Source organism: Peromyscus eremicus, chromosome 19, assembly GCF_949786415.1.
Source record: "Peromyscus eremicus chromosome 19, PerEre_H2_v1, whole genome shotgun sequence".
NCBI classification, from domain to species: Eukaryota; Metazoa; Chordata; class Mammalia; order Rodentia; family Cricetidae; genus Peromyscus; species Peromyscus eremicus.
In genome coordinates this window covers 2,595,276-2,609,912 of record NC_081435.1, presented here as the reverse complement: position 1 = coordinate 2,609,912, position 14,637 = coordinate 2,595,276, and the positions used below count along the sequence as shown (strand labels likewise).

Below are 14,637 nucleotides of genomic sequence, written 5' to 3'. Positions count from 1 at the left end.
TAGGATCTAGATATGGAAATTTTCAATGAGGAAAAGAATTGAGAATAAATATTTGTCTCCATTCATTCTTTCCCCTCATTGGTCTTGATTTCAATGTCTTTTGTTTGTGTTTTTTATGTTTTCTGAAAAATCATATTTAGTCTCTGTGAAAAAACTGAAAGCACACTCTGAGCATGCTGGGATGGGTGAGTTTACACACCTTCTGATGTGTCTCACTGAGGCCAGTCTGTGGTGGTATGAGAACTCTAGGGACCGTTCAGAGCAAGTGTGTAAAACCCAAATGCTTACATGTCCAGAGAGCTGTGGAAATCACCCAGCCGCCAAAGACAAGTAGGGATTGTAGGGACTTCCCGACTGAGTGGCCAAAGGACTCTGTCCAGTTGAGACCATGAATGTCTGTGTGTTAGACTGTCAGTTTGCAGTCAGTATGGTGAGTATGATGTGGGGATGTGTGCGAGGACCCGGCAGTGGGGGTCACGGCAGTGGGGTCACGGCACCTCAGTGGAATCCCAAGACTGGTCGAAGCAGGTGGAAGGAGATGCCATGGAGTGAGGTAGAGAGGAAGAGGGATCAGGTGGGAAGCAGGCTGCGGACTTACAGTGTAGGGACAAGCAGCCTGGGGAGAGAAGCAGCTGAGAGAGGAGCCAGTGAGAAGGATGACATTGGTCACGTAGCCCAGGAGGCAAAGGCATGCCCTGCGGTGTGACAGGAGGAAGTGCACTGGTGTAGAAGATTAGGGGGTGCTGCGGAACTGCCAAGCAACCTGACCTAGAGAGTCGTCGCCAGGGTGTAGACGGCACATCTGGAAGAGAGTCGCCAGGGTATAGACGGCACATCTGGAAGAGCTCAACTGCACATGGATCTAAAAAGTACCTTGACTCAGTTGCATGTAATAACACTCATTCTGAAGTTCATCTGTAGCTTGGGGGTGTGTCCTGAGACTGTGTATATACTAGAGAGCAGGGTGGAAAACTGGGAAGGCTCCTGAGGGGCTAATGGCCTGAAGATCTCAGGTGGACTGAGCCTCTCTGGAAGGGAAAGTAGGCTCCACTGGTGGCACCTGGGCCTCTCAGGCACCAGACGCTCTGGTGGGAAGTTCGGCACATCTCTGAGTGATCCTCCTACCTTGAGACGGCAAGGTAACTGATCTGCAGGTGGAATCTTCCATCCCAAAGTTCTCTTTCCACCCTATAAAATCCCCTCTACTCTGGCAGAAAGACTGTGTGGCCGTTCAGGTGGATCTATAAAGGAACAATTCTGTCTCTGGTGACGTCTAGCTATTTTATTTCCAAGTTGCCTCCATCAATCTTGAGCTAATAGCCAGCCCCCCATCTCTCATTAGTGGGCTGGGTCAGGTCTTACCAGTATCAAGGGGCCATGCCTCTTCCAGTTCACCCCAGGCTTTCCAGGGTGAGCAAGGCCAGGCTGGCAGCATTCTTCACCTGGCTGACTTAGACATCATATGAGGATGGCACTTCAGTTACTGTGTCAGGCTCTTGACTGTCTTGTACATGGTGTTAATAAATGTAAAGGTCCCCGGTTCAAACACACACCATTATGAAAAGGTTTCAGGTTTAGGGTTCAAGGGGGATACTGAGGCAGACTGTCCTCTTGGGTAATAGATTTATTTGAAGAGTTGCTGATGCCATGGGCATACAGACTTATGGACAGACAGCATGCTGGGTACTCTGATGAGTGTTCGGGTCTGAAGGGCAGAATGGGGAACCTCCTCTTCCAGGTCTCAGAGGCAGGGGGAGGTTTCATGTCTTCAGGCTGTCTCTTATCCCTTGGCTGGGCAGAGGGGAAATGGAGGAGGGTCTTGGCATCAATAAGTCAGAGCCAGCTCTCAACTCTGCATGGGAACGGAGGAAGAGAAGCCACAGGCAGCTTGGCTGGCACGTGCCACCAAAGGGCTTCTGGAGGACAGCTGTCCAGGTTGGATGGGAGCAGGGTAACCAACGTTCCTGTCACCAAGGAGGAAGCCTCATCCACAGCGCGCTGAGAGCATCCCTTCTCTGTCATGTAGGCTCTGATTCTCATCAGTGATGCTGTCATGCTGTTGCCCTGTCTGTCTGTCCATGGTGTTAGTCTCAATGTCCTCTGTCTGTCCATGGTGTTAGTCTCAATGTCCTCTTGAACCACCCGCCCCATCCAGCACTTCACTCAGACCGTGAATCCCGCCAGCTTTCTTCCTCACGGCTCTCATCAGCTCTGCCTTGCGGCTGCACTTCTGGAAGCCGCCTTTGGTTGGAGCCAGTGTTCACCTGAACTGTGTGAACCCCATCTGAACTGACCTTTGCTTTTTCCTCCTGTCCACAGCAGCCCCCACATGGTAGCATTGTCCTTAACTGTCCCAGGGCGGTGACTGCAGGTTACCTTTCCCATGGGGTGCTTCCTCCTGCCTGGGAAGACTTCTTTCTCCACTAGGGGCACCCCACCTGAGCTCCCTTTCCTCTTCCCTCTGTCTATTTGATTCTTGCAAAGGGGCAGCAGCCGGCTTCTCCTAAGTTACCAGAGGCAGCCAGGGCCTGGAGGGCAAAGGACTTGGCAGTTGAGCATTGAACAGGAAATGTCAGAGAGCGACAGATAAGGAACGGGAGCTGTTTTCTTTGTTGTTGTAGGGATGATGGGAACAGGAAGGAGTGACAAGGAGGAAAGGAACCTAGGTCCAATCCCGCTTCCCAGTCACTAAGATGGGACACGTGACACGGAGTGATTTGTGTGAAGTGACCGCTCCAAGCAGAGCCTGCTGGCTGATGATAACAAATTTCTGATCAGAAAGAAAAGACTGAGGAAAACAAACCCCATTCGCGTTTGACACAGAGTTCCTGACTTAGCAGAGGGGAAGTGACTTCTACCCTATGCATGGCTGCCGGGGCTTCCTGAACAGGTACAGGGAGGCATGGGAACTGGCCCAGTTCTCACAGGTACCACTTTTCTGTTTGGTTCTCGTCTGTTCCTTCACATCTGGGGTTAGCTAGAGCAGAGGTACCTATGCCTTGCAGACCAGACTGGGGTCGGCCCTGTTGTCCCAAGGAACAGAGTTTCCTTAGAGACCACCCTAGAAAAACTTCAGGTCAATCCTCAGAGGTGTGCATGAATCTTCCCCCTGTGATAGACCAAAGGGCAAAGACACAGAAACTTCTAGAACTGGCCTTTGTGTCTTTCTCACAGCAAAGGCTCAAGTTTCCTTCTGGACTCCTTGCCAGAGCCCACGGGTGGGGAAGAGTCTAGAGTCTGACTGGTGTATGTCCCTCACTCTCCTCATCTTCTCTTCCCCCAGAAAGCTGGAGTTGTGAACATGAGCTAGAAGAGCTCTTGTCACAACATCCTCATGAAGGCTCCCCCTCCACACACTCATAACCCCAGTGCTTAAGTTCAAAGGAAAAAGACTAGGGACACCTTGAGCCCATCTATAGCTGATCAAATACGAATCATCCCAAATCCAAGACTATAAATCCGGTTTGAAGACACAGGGAAGGACTTGTTCCCCCACACCCCAGCTTGGCACCTGACTGTTCGGGCCATCTCTGCCTACAGGAGCCTTGTCTGTCAGAGTAGGTCTCTCTTCTGCAGGTTCTGAGTGAGGGCTTGGGAGCTTGAAAGCACGTCTGTCAGTCAGGTGCATGGTGACGGGCACCACCAGAGAGGATGGCCGCGAACATTCTGAAGGTCTGGGGTCTGGAGGTTTTGTGCTTCCCAATTTGCTTTGTAAACCGTGTGTGTTCCTTAAATACTAGTTGGCTGAACTTTTGAGCGACTCTGTGTGCTATCATATCCCACCCAACGGATACTTGGACAAGGAAACTTGATAGCAAACTATTTAGGACTGGATTCAGCTAAATTAAGGTTTAAAAGCCTAAAAGTCTTCATGTTCTCACAGCAGCTGCAGCTTCTCCACCTTGAGGGGCAGTGTGCATCTGTAGTCTTAGCTACTGGGAGACTGAGGCAGGAGGATGACTTGAGCCCAGGAGTGGGAGACCAGACTGGACAACACAGTGAGACCATGCCTAATAACAAGTTTCAGTTTCATAGACAGGCATGCGTACAGTCACAATGGGGAGGCTGAGGCAGGAGGATTGCAAGTTTTAGCTCAGTTTGGGCTACAGAGTGAGAGGCTGTCTCTAAAAAACCAAAACTACATGGTGTAGAACTGAGATTCTTCTGAGCACCAACCACTAAGAACAGCTGTGGAGACTTGCCTTCTCCATTCTCCTTTCTCCAGGTAGAGGGGTCTCTGTCTGCAACCTCACGAGAACTGGTGAGGTCTGAGGTGGCAGGCAAGGGATGGCTGCAGAGGTGTGGACTGGCTGGTGTTTGTGTCAACTTGACACATGCTAGTCACTACAGGAAGAAGCCTCAGCTGAGGAAAGGCCTCCATGAGATCCAGCTGTAAGGCACTTTCTCATTTAGTGATCAATGGGGGAGGGCCCAGCCCATGGTGGGAGGTTCATCTCTGGGCTGGTGGTCCTGGGTTCTATAAGAAGGTAGATGGAGCAAGCCACGTGAAGCAAGCTAGTAAGCAGCTCCCCTCCATGGCCTCTGCATCAGCTCCTGCCTCCAGGTTCCTGCCCTGTCTGAGTTCCTGTCCTGACTTCCTTCAGTGATGAACAGCAACACTGAAGTGTAAGCCCAATAAACCCTTTCCTCCCCAACCTGCTTTTTGGTCATGGTGTTTCATGGCAGCAATAGAAACTCTAACTATGACAAGGTGACTGAGACTTACATGTTCACACACACATTTATGTATCTGTAAAAGAACAAAATACTTTAATTCTTTATTCATGGCCACAAGCTTTCTTCGGTAAAGTTACACCTGTGTAACTACTAGGTGACAGCATGGTTAATGCTTCAGGACAGGCAGTCCCAGAGCGAATCAGGACAAGTCACAATTTTGTACTAACAATCAACTTAACCACAACTTGAAATGTAGTTTGTCCCAGCTGCAAGAGCCACAAGACACCAATCATGCGTCTTACCCCCAATACAGACTTTTATAAAACACACATGTATATGTATTTAGCACAGTAAACGCGCTCATTATGCACTCTAACATAGAGCACAAGAATACACGTATGGAGTGCAGCCCTCACGTCTCCACAGGCAAGAGCTGGAGGTTAGACAGAAGCCCGGTGTGACGGCAGGAAGTCGGAGCGCGCCACTCTGAACTGTCGCCCCTGTCAGCGGGTGGCAGGTACAGTCTCATAGACAGTGTTACTTCCTAAGAGCAGAGATGTCACTCTGGATCTGAGTCATTGTCACCTAGAAATCATTACAAGTCAGCTCCATAGAGGGTGGGGATTGGCTTTGGGGGTCAAGTGTAACAGTGCCCCTCAGACATCTGCACACCCACACCCTTGTGCCCAGGGAAAGTGCACTTCCGATGGCAGATATAAAAATAGATTGGCACACTCTTGACACAGGGAGAGGGGACTTTAAGCCTCGTCCCCCAAGCCTGCACATCTGGTTCCCTCTGCTCCAGCACAGCATGCTCCCAGTCAGAACCAGTCTGCAGTAAAGGCCCTGAGCAGCTTCAAACTTCACATGTGCCTGGGAGGGAGAGTGGGCACTGAGTTCCGACTGTGGGGACCTGGGAGGGCCTCCAGCATCCCCAGCACATGCCTCCTCTCGGCGGCGAGCCTGAGCGGCGTCTCCCTAGCAAGGTCCAGGTACAGCTTCTCCATGAAAATAAAGCTGTAAGGAGACTCTCTGGGCAGGCTCAGCTCGACTCGTCTCTGGGAGTAAGCGAGGCTGCACCGTACTCGGAGGAAGCAGTCCTTGGCCCTCCTAGGGCCTGTGCTAGGAGCTCTGGATCAGGCGTCTATAGTGGGGCATGACTTCGTGCTCTGGCAGATGAAGTGCAAATTCCAAGGCCACCAACACTGGGAATTCAAAGGCAATCAGTTCTCTCCTGTTCAGTCGGAACTTCTCTTCCAGTTTCTGCAAAGTCAACAGAACCATGTTAGTTTTGCATTTAACAACTTAGGCTTGTTTTTGTTTTTTTTTTCCAAGTGCATTGACTCAAGTCAATGAGTATTTATCACGGCTGCATCTGCTCTCCATTGCTATAACAGATCACCAGAGACTGGGTGAATTTTAAAAGAAGAGAGGTTCTGGAGGTCAGGCAGTTGCATCTGGTAAAGGTGCTGTGCGGCTCCATCTCAGGGAGAGAAGCAGAAGAGGCCGGCTGGGTCCATGCCGTGCAGAAACCAGGAATGCACAGCCACAGCCACACTCCTCACACGCTACTCTTGTAGCTACTCTAGTTTCAGGAGACATCAATTCCCAAAAGATGGCACAAGTCCTCCTCGGAGTCCCCTCCCAACACCATGCAATGGAAATCAAATTTCAGTGTGAGTTTCAGGGGTGAGGAAAACATACCCAAATCATCTGTCTGTGCATCACAGGCAAGGAGCCGGAGAGGGTTAGTACCGGCTGTGTCCTGCCTTAGTGCTGGTGCTGCAGACAGCAAACCTTCCCCGAGGGCCAGCGGTCTGTCTGGGGGTCCATGACAACTCCATTTACTACTCCAAACGTTCTTAAAGTTCATGTTGCACTTATGCCCATTTTACAGGTGATCACAACTCAAGATATCAAGATGTTCATCTGCTGTGCTGAGGCAAAACCTAACAGGGAATTTTTTTTTAAATTGGGTTTTTTGAGATAGGCTTTCTCTATGTAGCCCTGGCTGTCCTGAAACTCGCTCTGTAGACCAGGCTGGCCTCAAACTCAGATCATCCTGCTTCTGCCTCCCTAGTGCTGGGATTAAAGGCGTGTGCCACCACCCCGGAGCTCTAATTGGGATTCTTTTTTTTTTTTTTCCCCAAGACAGGGTTTCTCTGTGTAGTTTTGCGCCTTTCCTGGAACTCGCTCTGTAGACCAGGCTAGCCTCGAACTCACAGAGATCCGCCTGCCTCTGCCTCCCGAGTGCTGGGATTAAAGTCGTGCGCTGCCACCACCACCCGGCTTCTAACTGGGATTCTAACTGCATCTTTATAACTGAGTCGGGCCTAGAGGTCAGAGCACGTTGGCCAGCGAGCAGCTCAGGAACGCTTCGCATGACACGAGATGAGGATTTGTGATTCAGCCTTGTCCTCTCACGTGTGGGGACCCAAGTCCCCGTGAGGCTGTCCCACCTCTAAACAGCTGAGTGGCCAATGGCTCCTCTCTTGTCCACTCAACAATACAGGCTTCCAGGATTAGAAACAGAAGAGAAACTGGGGGACAGAAAGTCCCCCCTTTTGTTAGAGCACTCAGGCTCAGCTTTTGGCTGACGAGGTATCTACCAGCAGTGGCTGATGGTACTGCGGTAAACTGGGCCGGGCTCTCACGTCAGGGAGCTGCTTTCGGATCAGAACTGTGGTCTGTGTTGACACCATCGGATTCTGCGGCGTGGCACGGTACTGAACTCTGATTTAATGTGTATCGTATAAACATGCTCAGAACTGTATTAGCATTACTTCTGAAGATGTATTAATTATATGCATTTATGTATATTTCCCACTTTATCTGGGAACCCCCAAGGAGATCCTGAAGCCACAGTACCACATCATATAGATACGTAATCAAACAGTGTATCTATAGTAAAGGTTGGCTTATTGTGCCCGAGTTATAGGCTCAAGTAAAACAGTAACGACACTGCAGTGGACGCTACACAAATGCGCTCTCTGTTGCTTGTTCTGGGCTCGGCCGTGCGATGCCTGCGGTGTGAGACAAAGGCACCGGGATGCTGTCGTGGGGGTTGCTCAGACCGACGCTATGATGCTTGGGCAGTCAGTCGAGGTGGCTGTAGGTGCTGGTGCACACAGGACACGGGGACAACTCGTGTCTGAAGGGGGACAGGGAGAGCAGCTTCTGTCACACTGCTGAGACTGGTACACAGCCTGAAACCTACAAATGGCTCATCTCAGGACTTCTCCACGCAGTACTGGGGCTGTGGTTGGCTTGGGTACTGAAACCAGGAAAGGTCATGGAGAACAACGTGTATGCCAGCGGGGACAACTGTGTAAGCCTGTTGATGCTCATCTGGCACCCAAAGATTACTTCCATCTTCACGCATCTACTGCACACACTGGACCCGGCACCATTTCTGAAAACTAGGAAACTATGACATAAATAATACTCTCTTAAAAACATACACCAAATACCTACCTTCCTCTCTTCATCACTAGACAGCAGGCGGGCAGATGTCTAGGGCACCGCACCGACCATCTGTTCTGGGCCTGTGACAGCCTGGCCTCTTTGCTGTCCCTGCCTTTCCTGGCCACACTCTTCCTACTGCCCAGGAAAGGGCAGTTTAGTCACGGCCCTGTGATCCTGATAGGACATCCTGGCAGACCTGCCCTGAGGCTCAGGATTGCTCACCAGAGCCTGTGATTCTTGCCCGTAAACCTGGTGATTCCAGCTCCTCTGAGGTCTCGGCCTTTGAAGGCCTCTCTTCGGGACCATCCTGGAGTCAGCTCTGCAGGGGCTCCAGAGAGAACAGCAGAGCCTCGGGACCTCAGCAGTGAGCTGGACAATCACTTTTGGTTGGACGCAAAATTGCTAACATTTATAGGGCACTTAGTTATGTGTGCCGGGCTTTGAGCATTTATAAACACCGACTCCTTAAGTGCTCCAATCAGCACCAGTGGACAACTCCTTGTGAGAACGCTTTTAAAAGGCAAGCGCATCGATCAAGAGTCCCAGCTCCTTTCTTCTCTCTAACAAGGCCACTGGTCGCCTGCAGGCGGCCCAGCACTGATAGGCATTCTTCAAACTGGGCGTTCCTAAGCCTGCACACCGGCCTGGCAGGGGCATTCTTCAAACTGGGCGTTCCTAAGCCTGCACACCGGCCTGGCAGGCACCCCTTTCTGGAAACAATAATGAAGGCTCCTGCCACAGCCCTCCCCTTTCCTTCTGCCCCCATGGCCCCATGGGGTTCTGGTCACATGCACTGAAGGTCTGTCCCTCACAAATAAGTGTGGTAAGGCCTCTGAGTAGAACTCAGAGGATCTGGGTGGTCTTGGTGAGCGTGGTGACCTTAAAGGAGACCAGATTCAGAAAAAAAGGCCCATGTAAGCCAGGAACGGACCTCAGACTTGTCGGCTTTTACAGCGATGTGAAGTCAGTCTCTGTCCTTTGGGCCGCCTAGTCCACAGTTGTGCTACGGCCGCCTAGTCCACAGTTGTGCTACAGCCGCCTACGGGAGGTCCTTCCTCTTGGAACTGGGAGTAATAACCCGTTTTTCAATGGCAGTTCGCTCTGGCTGGGCTTTTCTTTTTTGATTTGTACACTCCAGTACACACACACACACACACACACACACACACACACACACACACACAACATATAATGTACATTTGTGTACTGGGAATTGGAACCTAGGGCCTCACATGCGAGGCATGTACTCTACCATCATGCTACATCCTCCCCATTCTTTTTATTTTGTGACAGGGTCTCCCCAGGCTGTCCTGGCTGGCTTTGAACTTCAGTCCTCCTGCCTTAGCCTCCCAAGTTCATGGCCTATAACCACAAAGCCCACCTACACTCTATGTTAAAACAGGTGTCCATAAACCCACCCTAGGCCGTCAGGGTGTCCTTGTTTGGTGGGGCTGTCCTTTAGAAGTAAGGCCACACCATCACACTGAACCCAGCATTTCTGATGGGTGGTCTGGAGTCACACTGCTCACAATACTCTCGTGATTACCATGTGTGGTGGTTAAAAGAAAATTGTCCCCAAAGGGAGTGGCACTATTAGCAGGCATGGCCTGATTGGAGTAGGTGTGGCCTTTTTGGAGAAAGTGTGTCTCTGTCAGGGTGGGCTTTGAGGTCTCCGATGCTCAAACTACACCCAGTGTATCAATCCACAGATCAAAATGTAGAACTCTCAGCTCCTTCTCTAGCACCATGTCCGTCTGCATGCCGCCATGTCCCACCATGATGAAACTGTAAGCTGCCCCCATTAAATGTTTTCCTTTATAAGAATTGCCGTGGTCATGGTGTCTCTTCACAGCAATGGAAACCCTAAGACACATGGCTTCTCTGGCTGTGAGAATAACTTCATCACTCACGCTATCCGAGAAGGGTTTTTAGGTCATGACCCTAACGATGGCTTTTTCATCTTGTCCAGGTAGATCATCCATTCCTTCTACAAATTATTTTCCAACCCTCATCTCTACTCGACATTAAGGTCCATCTGCCCTCCAGGGGACCCCTGGGCTGAGTGCATGCTCCCACCCCCACCAAGACCCAGCTCACTTACATCAATTAGATGCTTGACTTCGTGCTTTTTGAGGTCACTTCCGACCTTGGCTGCTAACAGCACACACGCTCCAGCACAGAGCTTCCGGTTCTGCTTGTTCAGTTTCCCCTTGAGTGCGAGCTTCTCAAAGTAGACAAAGGCCATGGCCACTGTGGGCTCCTCAAAGCCACAGTCCTCCTGGGCAAGCTTCCGCATCTCTCTCTTCAGACTAGAAAAAGACAGGAAGCAGAGTCCTGAGAGAGCTCAGGGGACCCACAGGACTATGACACCATACGGAAAGCATTTTCTCTATTTCCCTCCCACTGGGGGATGTAGGCCGAGGTTAATCCACAGTAGATGTGGGAGCAGACCGTGGAACTAGGGCTCTGGCCCGTCTGTGGGTCAACTGACACAGACACAGCACAGCATCCCCACTTCCAAGGATTCCGGGAAGGCAGAACTCCAGGGCATGGAGGGACACCACTGAACCCAGTGTATATCTGCATCCCCAGAACAGGGCATGGAAGGACGCCACTGAACCCAGTGTATATCTGCGTCCCCAGGACAGGGCATGGAAGGACACCACTGAACACATTGTATATCTGCGTCCCCAGAACAGGGCATGGAAGGACGCCACTGAACACAGTGTATATCCGCGTCCCCAGAACAGGGCATGGAGGGACACCACTGAACACAGTGTATATGTGCGTCCCCAGGACAGGGCATGGAAGGACACCACTGAACACAGTGTATATCTGCGTCCCCAGAACAGGGCATGGAGGGACACCACTGAACACAGTGTATATCTGCGTCCCCAGGACAGGGCATGGAAGGACACCACTGAACACAGTGTATATCTGCGTCCCCAGAACAGGGCATGGAGGGACACCACTGAACACAGTGTATATCTGCGTCCCCAGGACAGGGCATGGAAGGACACCACTGAACACAGTGTATACCTGCGTCCCCAGAACAGGGCATGGAGGGACACCACTGAACCCAGTGTGTATCTGCGTCCCCAGGACAGGGCATGGAGGGACGCCACTGAACATAGTGTATATCTGCGTCCCCAGGACAGGGCATGGAGGGACACCACTGAACACAGTGTATATCTGCGTCCCCAGGACAGGGCATGGAGGGACGCCACTGAACACAGTGTGTATCTGCGTCCCCAGGACAGGGCATGGAAGGACGCCACTGAACACAGTGTATATCTGCGTCCCCAGGACAGGGCATGGAGGGACACCACTGAACACAGTGTATATTTGCGTCCCCAGGAAAAGGGGGGTAAGGCTCCTCCAAGTGAAGAAAGGGATCCACGCTCATTTTAGAGCTATATCAGGTGCTTGATCTAAATTCTGCCAATTACTGATTAGACTCTAAGTCAGGTAGAAGTGTTTGGCTAAAGGAAAAACCATGAAGTGTCTTTGGGAAAGCTGCCTAGCAAACAGACAGAGCATGTATGCTTGGTTTGGAACATGCCAGAATCAAATCTGCATTAGGATGTACACTAGGGTAAGCCCTGCACATACTCCAGCATCTCGGAGGTGGTGAGCACATGCCAGCGATGTTGGAGGCATGGTGTGGACACCACAACATGAGTCAGCACCTCTCTAACTTGGCACAGTGAGTGGCTGGCAGATGTGGGTCACCACAAACCCATCCAATCATCGGTATGGGAACTCTGGGCCTGTCTCTCTGTTTTGACCATTTTGGTGGCCACTCAAAGATAGGGCCTTGAAGTCATGTCTAGTTAGGTGGAGTTATCTCATGCCCAAAGGTGCCAATTCTATGCACTTCTGTTTTGCCTGCATCTCAGAAAGCCAAGACCTGAATGCTGCCCATTCTAGTTTGTGATTTTAGACATGACTCATGTATCCTAGGCTGATTTCACATTTCTGCCTCTGTCTCCCAAGTGCTGGGATCATAGGACTATAATCACGGCTGGGTTGTGTAGTGAGGGAGCTTGAACCCAAGCTCTGTGCATGAAAGCCCAGCGCTCTACCAACTGAGTCCCATCCCCAGATCCATCCTCGCTGCTTTTTATAACCTCAATCTTACTGAGCTGGCAAGCTGCAGGCACACAGCATGAAATGAGTTTCTCACTGAATGAACGTCTTCCTAAGAGCTGTGTCAACTAGAGGGTCAGGAGCTTGGCTGGATGCCTGATGCCCTGGGCTCTCCCACAACATCCAGGCATGAGTCGGCCAGCAGCGGAAGAGTGTCTGGTGAACGTGACTACATTGTTTCCTGAGGAACAAGAAAAACTCTAGTACAATGTGAGCTTACAGTGTGCTGGAGGGGCCTGGCGGGAAAGTTCAGGGTGATATGCGGCTCTCATACCTCCTGATTTTGCTGAGTGTTAACTTAATGTGAGGAAACTTTTCCTTGAAGGTTTCATTCATGTCCTTCTTGAGATCTGAGGGCTTCACGTAGTCAATCACTGTGGTCTGTAATAGAGGAGGCAAGAAATGTCACTGCAACCACGGGTCAGATGTACTGATGATGTACAGGTTAGGCCCGAAGCAGCCAGTAGGCCTCAGGGAGTACCTGTGTCTCTGCTTGCTGTCCACACCGGCAGGATTCAAAGCTCCACCCTCACCCCTCACCATCCCACATCTCATATTCTACCTCCCATGGTTATTGTGGGAACCACGAGAGATGCTCTGTACGCTTCTTTGCACATTATATAGATGCTCAACACATTCTAGCTACCATTTAAACATGTTTTCGTAAAATTTGACAAATTATGCATAAAATTCACCATTTTAAGGCACCATTTAGTGGCATTAAGGACATTAACATCATTATGCAACCATTACCACCGCCATCTCCAGTACTCCACAGAACATCTCCCTGTTTACTCTTGAGCCCAGGCAAGCATCATGGTTCATTGTTTGTTTTTGAGACAGGGTTCTAGGTAGTCAAGCCTGGCTTTGAACTCTGCATTCTTCCTGCTGGTATTATACATGTGAGTACCATGTCCAGATACTTTTTTAAACACTGGTTTGTGTACGTACAAATGTACATGACTGTGTTTGCCATGTTTTGTGTGTGTGTGGGGGGGGTGTCAGAAGATAACTCGTGGGAGTTGGTTCTCTCCTCCTAGCATGCGAGTTCAGGAAATCAAACTCTGGTTGCCTGGCCTGGTGACAAGCATCCTTACCTCCTTAGCCACCTCACCAGCCCCCAGCTAACTTTTGTCTCATGTAAGTAGAACAACGTGTTTGCTCTTCCATCACAGGTTTCTTTCAGTGTTAACGTTTCAAGGTTCAGGTGGCATCGTGTACGAATGTCCCTTCAGAGGGAGAGTGGCACTCCATTATACGTATGCAATGGTAACATTATTAACAGTCCCTTGCTTGAATTCTGCCACCTTCAGCAGGCCACCACTTGCCATAGGAAATTATGTGAAGGCCACCAAGCTCCAGGGATGACCCACTACTAGGAAAATCCATCCAGCATTTCTTAGTGACTGTGACTAAAGTTGGTAGGCTTCTCTGAACACGTGGTTTGATGTGATGCTTAATGAAGTTTTAGATTTTGGCAGGGCTGAGACTTGAACCCAGGGCTTTAGGTACGCCCTGGCAAGTGCTATACCACTAAGCTACACCCCAGCTTGACAAGACTTAGAATAGACACATGAACTGCATTTGGTGGCAGCTAAAAGCCACATCTAGCCCAATGAAAATAACTGTAGCAGTATTAACTTGGTTCTGCTAACCCAGCTCACACCTGTGTGGCACTTGGGGAGATGAGAAATCAGGTGAGTAACACCAAACCAGGGCAAGCAATGCAAGTGAGCATCTGAATTTTCCAACAGGTCTGTCCAAACCTTTGAGGAAATGAGAGGCCCAGATCCTTTCCTGAGGTAACCATTGCAGCCGACTGGATGTGGGATATATGAAAGTACGCCCAATGCTTCTCTTTGAATGCACCCATCTCAACTTACAGGTGAGGGAACTGAAGCCCAGGATGGTGGAGAAGCTTGTCCCAGCCTTGACAAGCTGCAGGCATGGCCAGGAGTGAGATCCTGGCCTCCCACTTTGGCACCTTCAGCTCCCCTTATACAATGTCTTCCAGGCTGTTCTTCCCTAATCAGACAATGAACAGCTGGCAGTAGCTCCCTTCTCATGAGGCTGTCACAAAGAGGTGTGGATGCAGACACGGCCAAAGAAGTAGCCACCTTAGCAAGTCAAAGTCACTCAACCTCTGGTCTAGGCACCCACGACTTATTTCTTAGTTGACTTCTATGTTGAGAAGTTCTAGCTCACTAGCTTTAGATGTCTGTTTTGTAGGTGTAGACCACAGCAGGGGCAGCATGGTCGGCAGCCACCATTAGTGGTAGTGGGTTCCCAACTGTGGTAGTTACCTGTTGGTAGTGGGAACTAGCCCTGGTTGTTGGTCAGAAACTA

At 50.4% G+C, this 14,637-nt stretch overlaps 1 protein-coding gene across 2 annotated transcripts in view; it reads right to left on the bottom strand.

The window, feature by feature from the left end:
• Positions 1 to 4,765: 4,765 nt before the first annotated feature.
• The window catches only part of Cables1 (Cdk5 and Abl enzyme substrate 1), a 113,953-nt gene continuing 104,081 nt past the window's right edge, over positions 4,766 to 14,637 (bottom strand). For both annotated transcript variants that reach the window (XM_059246075.1, XM_059246076.1), the window contains 3 exons: positions 12,566 to 12,672; positions 10,244 to 10,451; positions 4,766 to 5,940 (listed from right to left, as the gene is read on the bottom strand). In XM_059246075.1, coding sequence (XP_059102058.1) covers positions 5,800 to 5,940; positions 10,244 to 10,451; positions 12,566 to 12,672 — 456 coding nt within the window. In that variant the 3' untranslated portion in view covers positions 4,766 to 5,799. The remainder of the gene's footprint in view (positions 5,941 to 10,243; positions 10,452 to 12,565; positions 12,673 to 14,637) is intronic.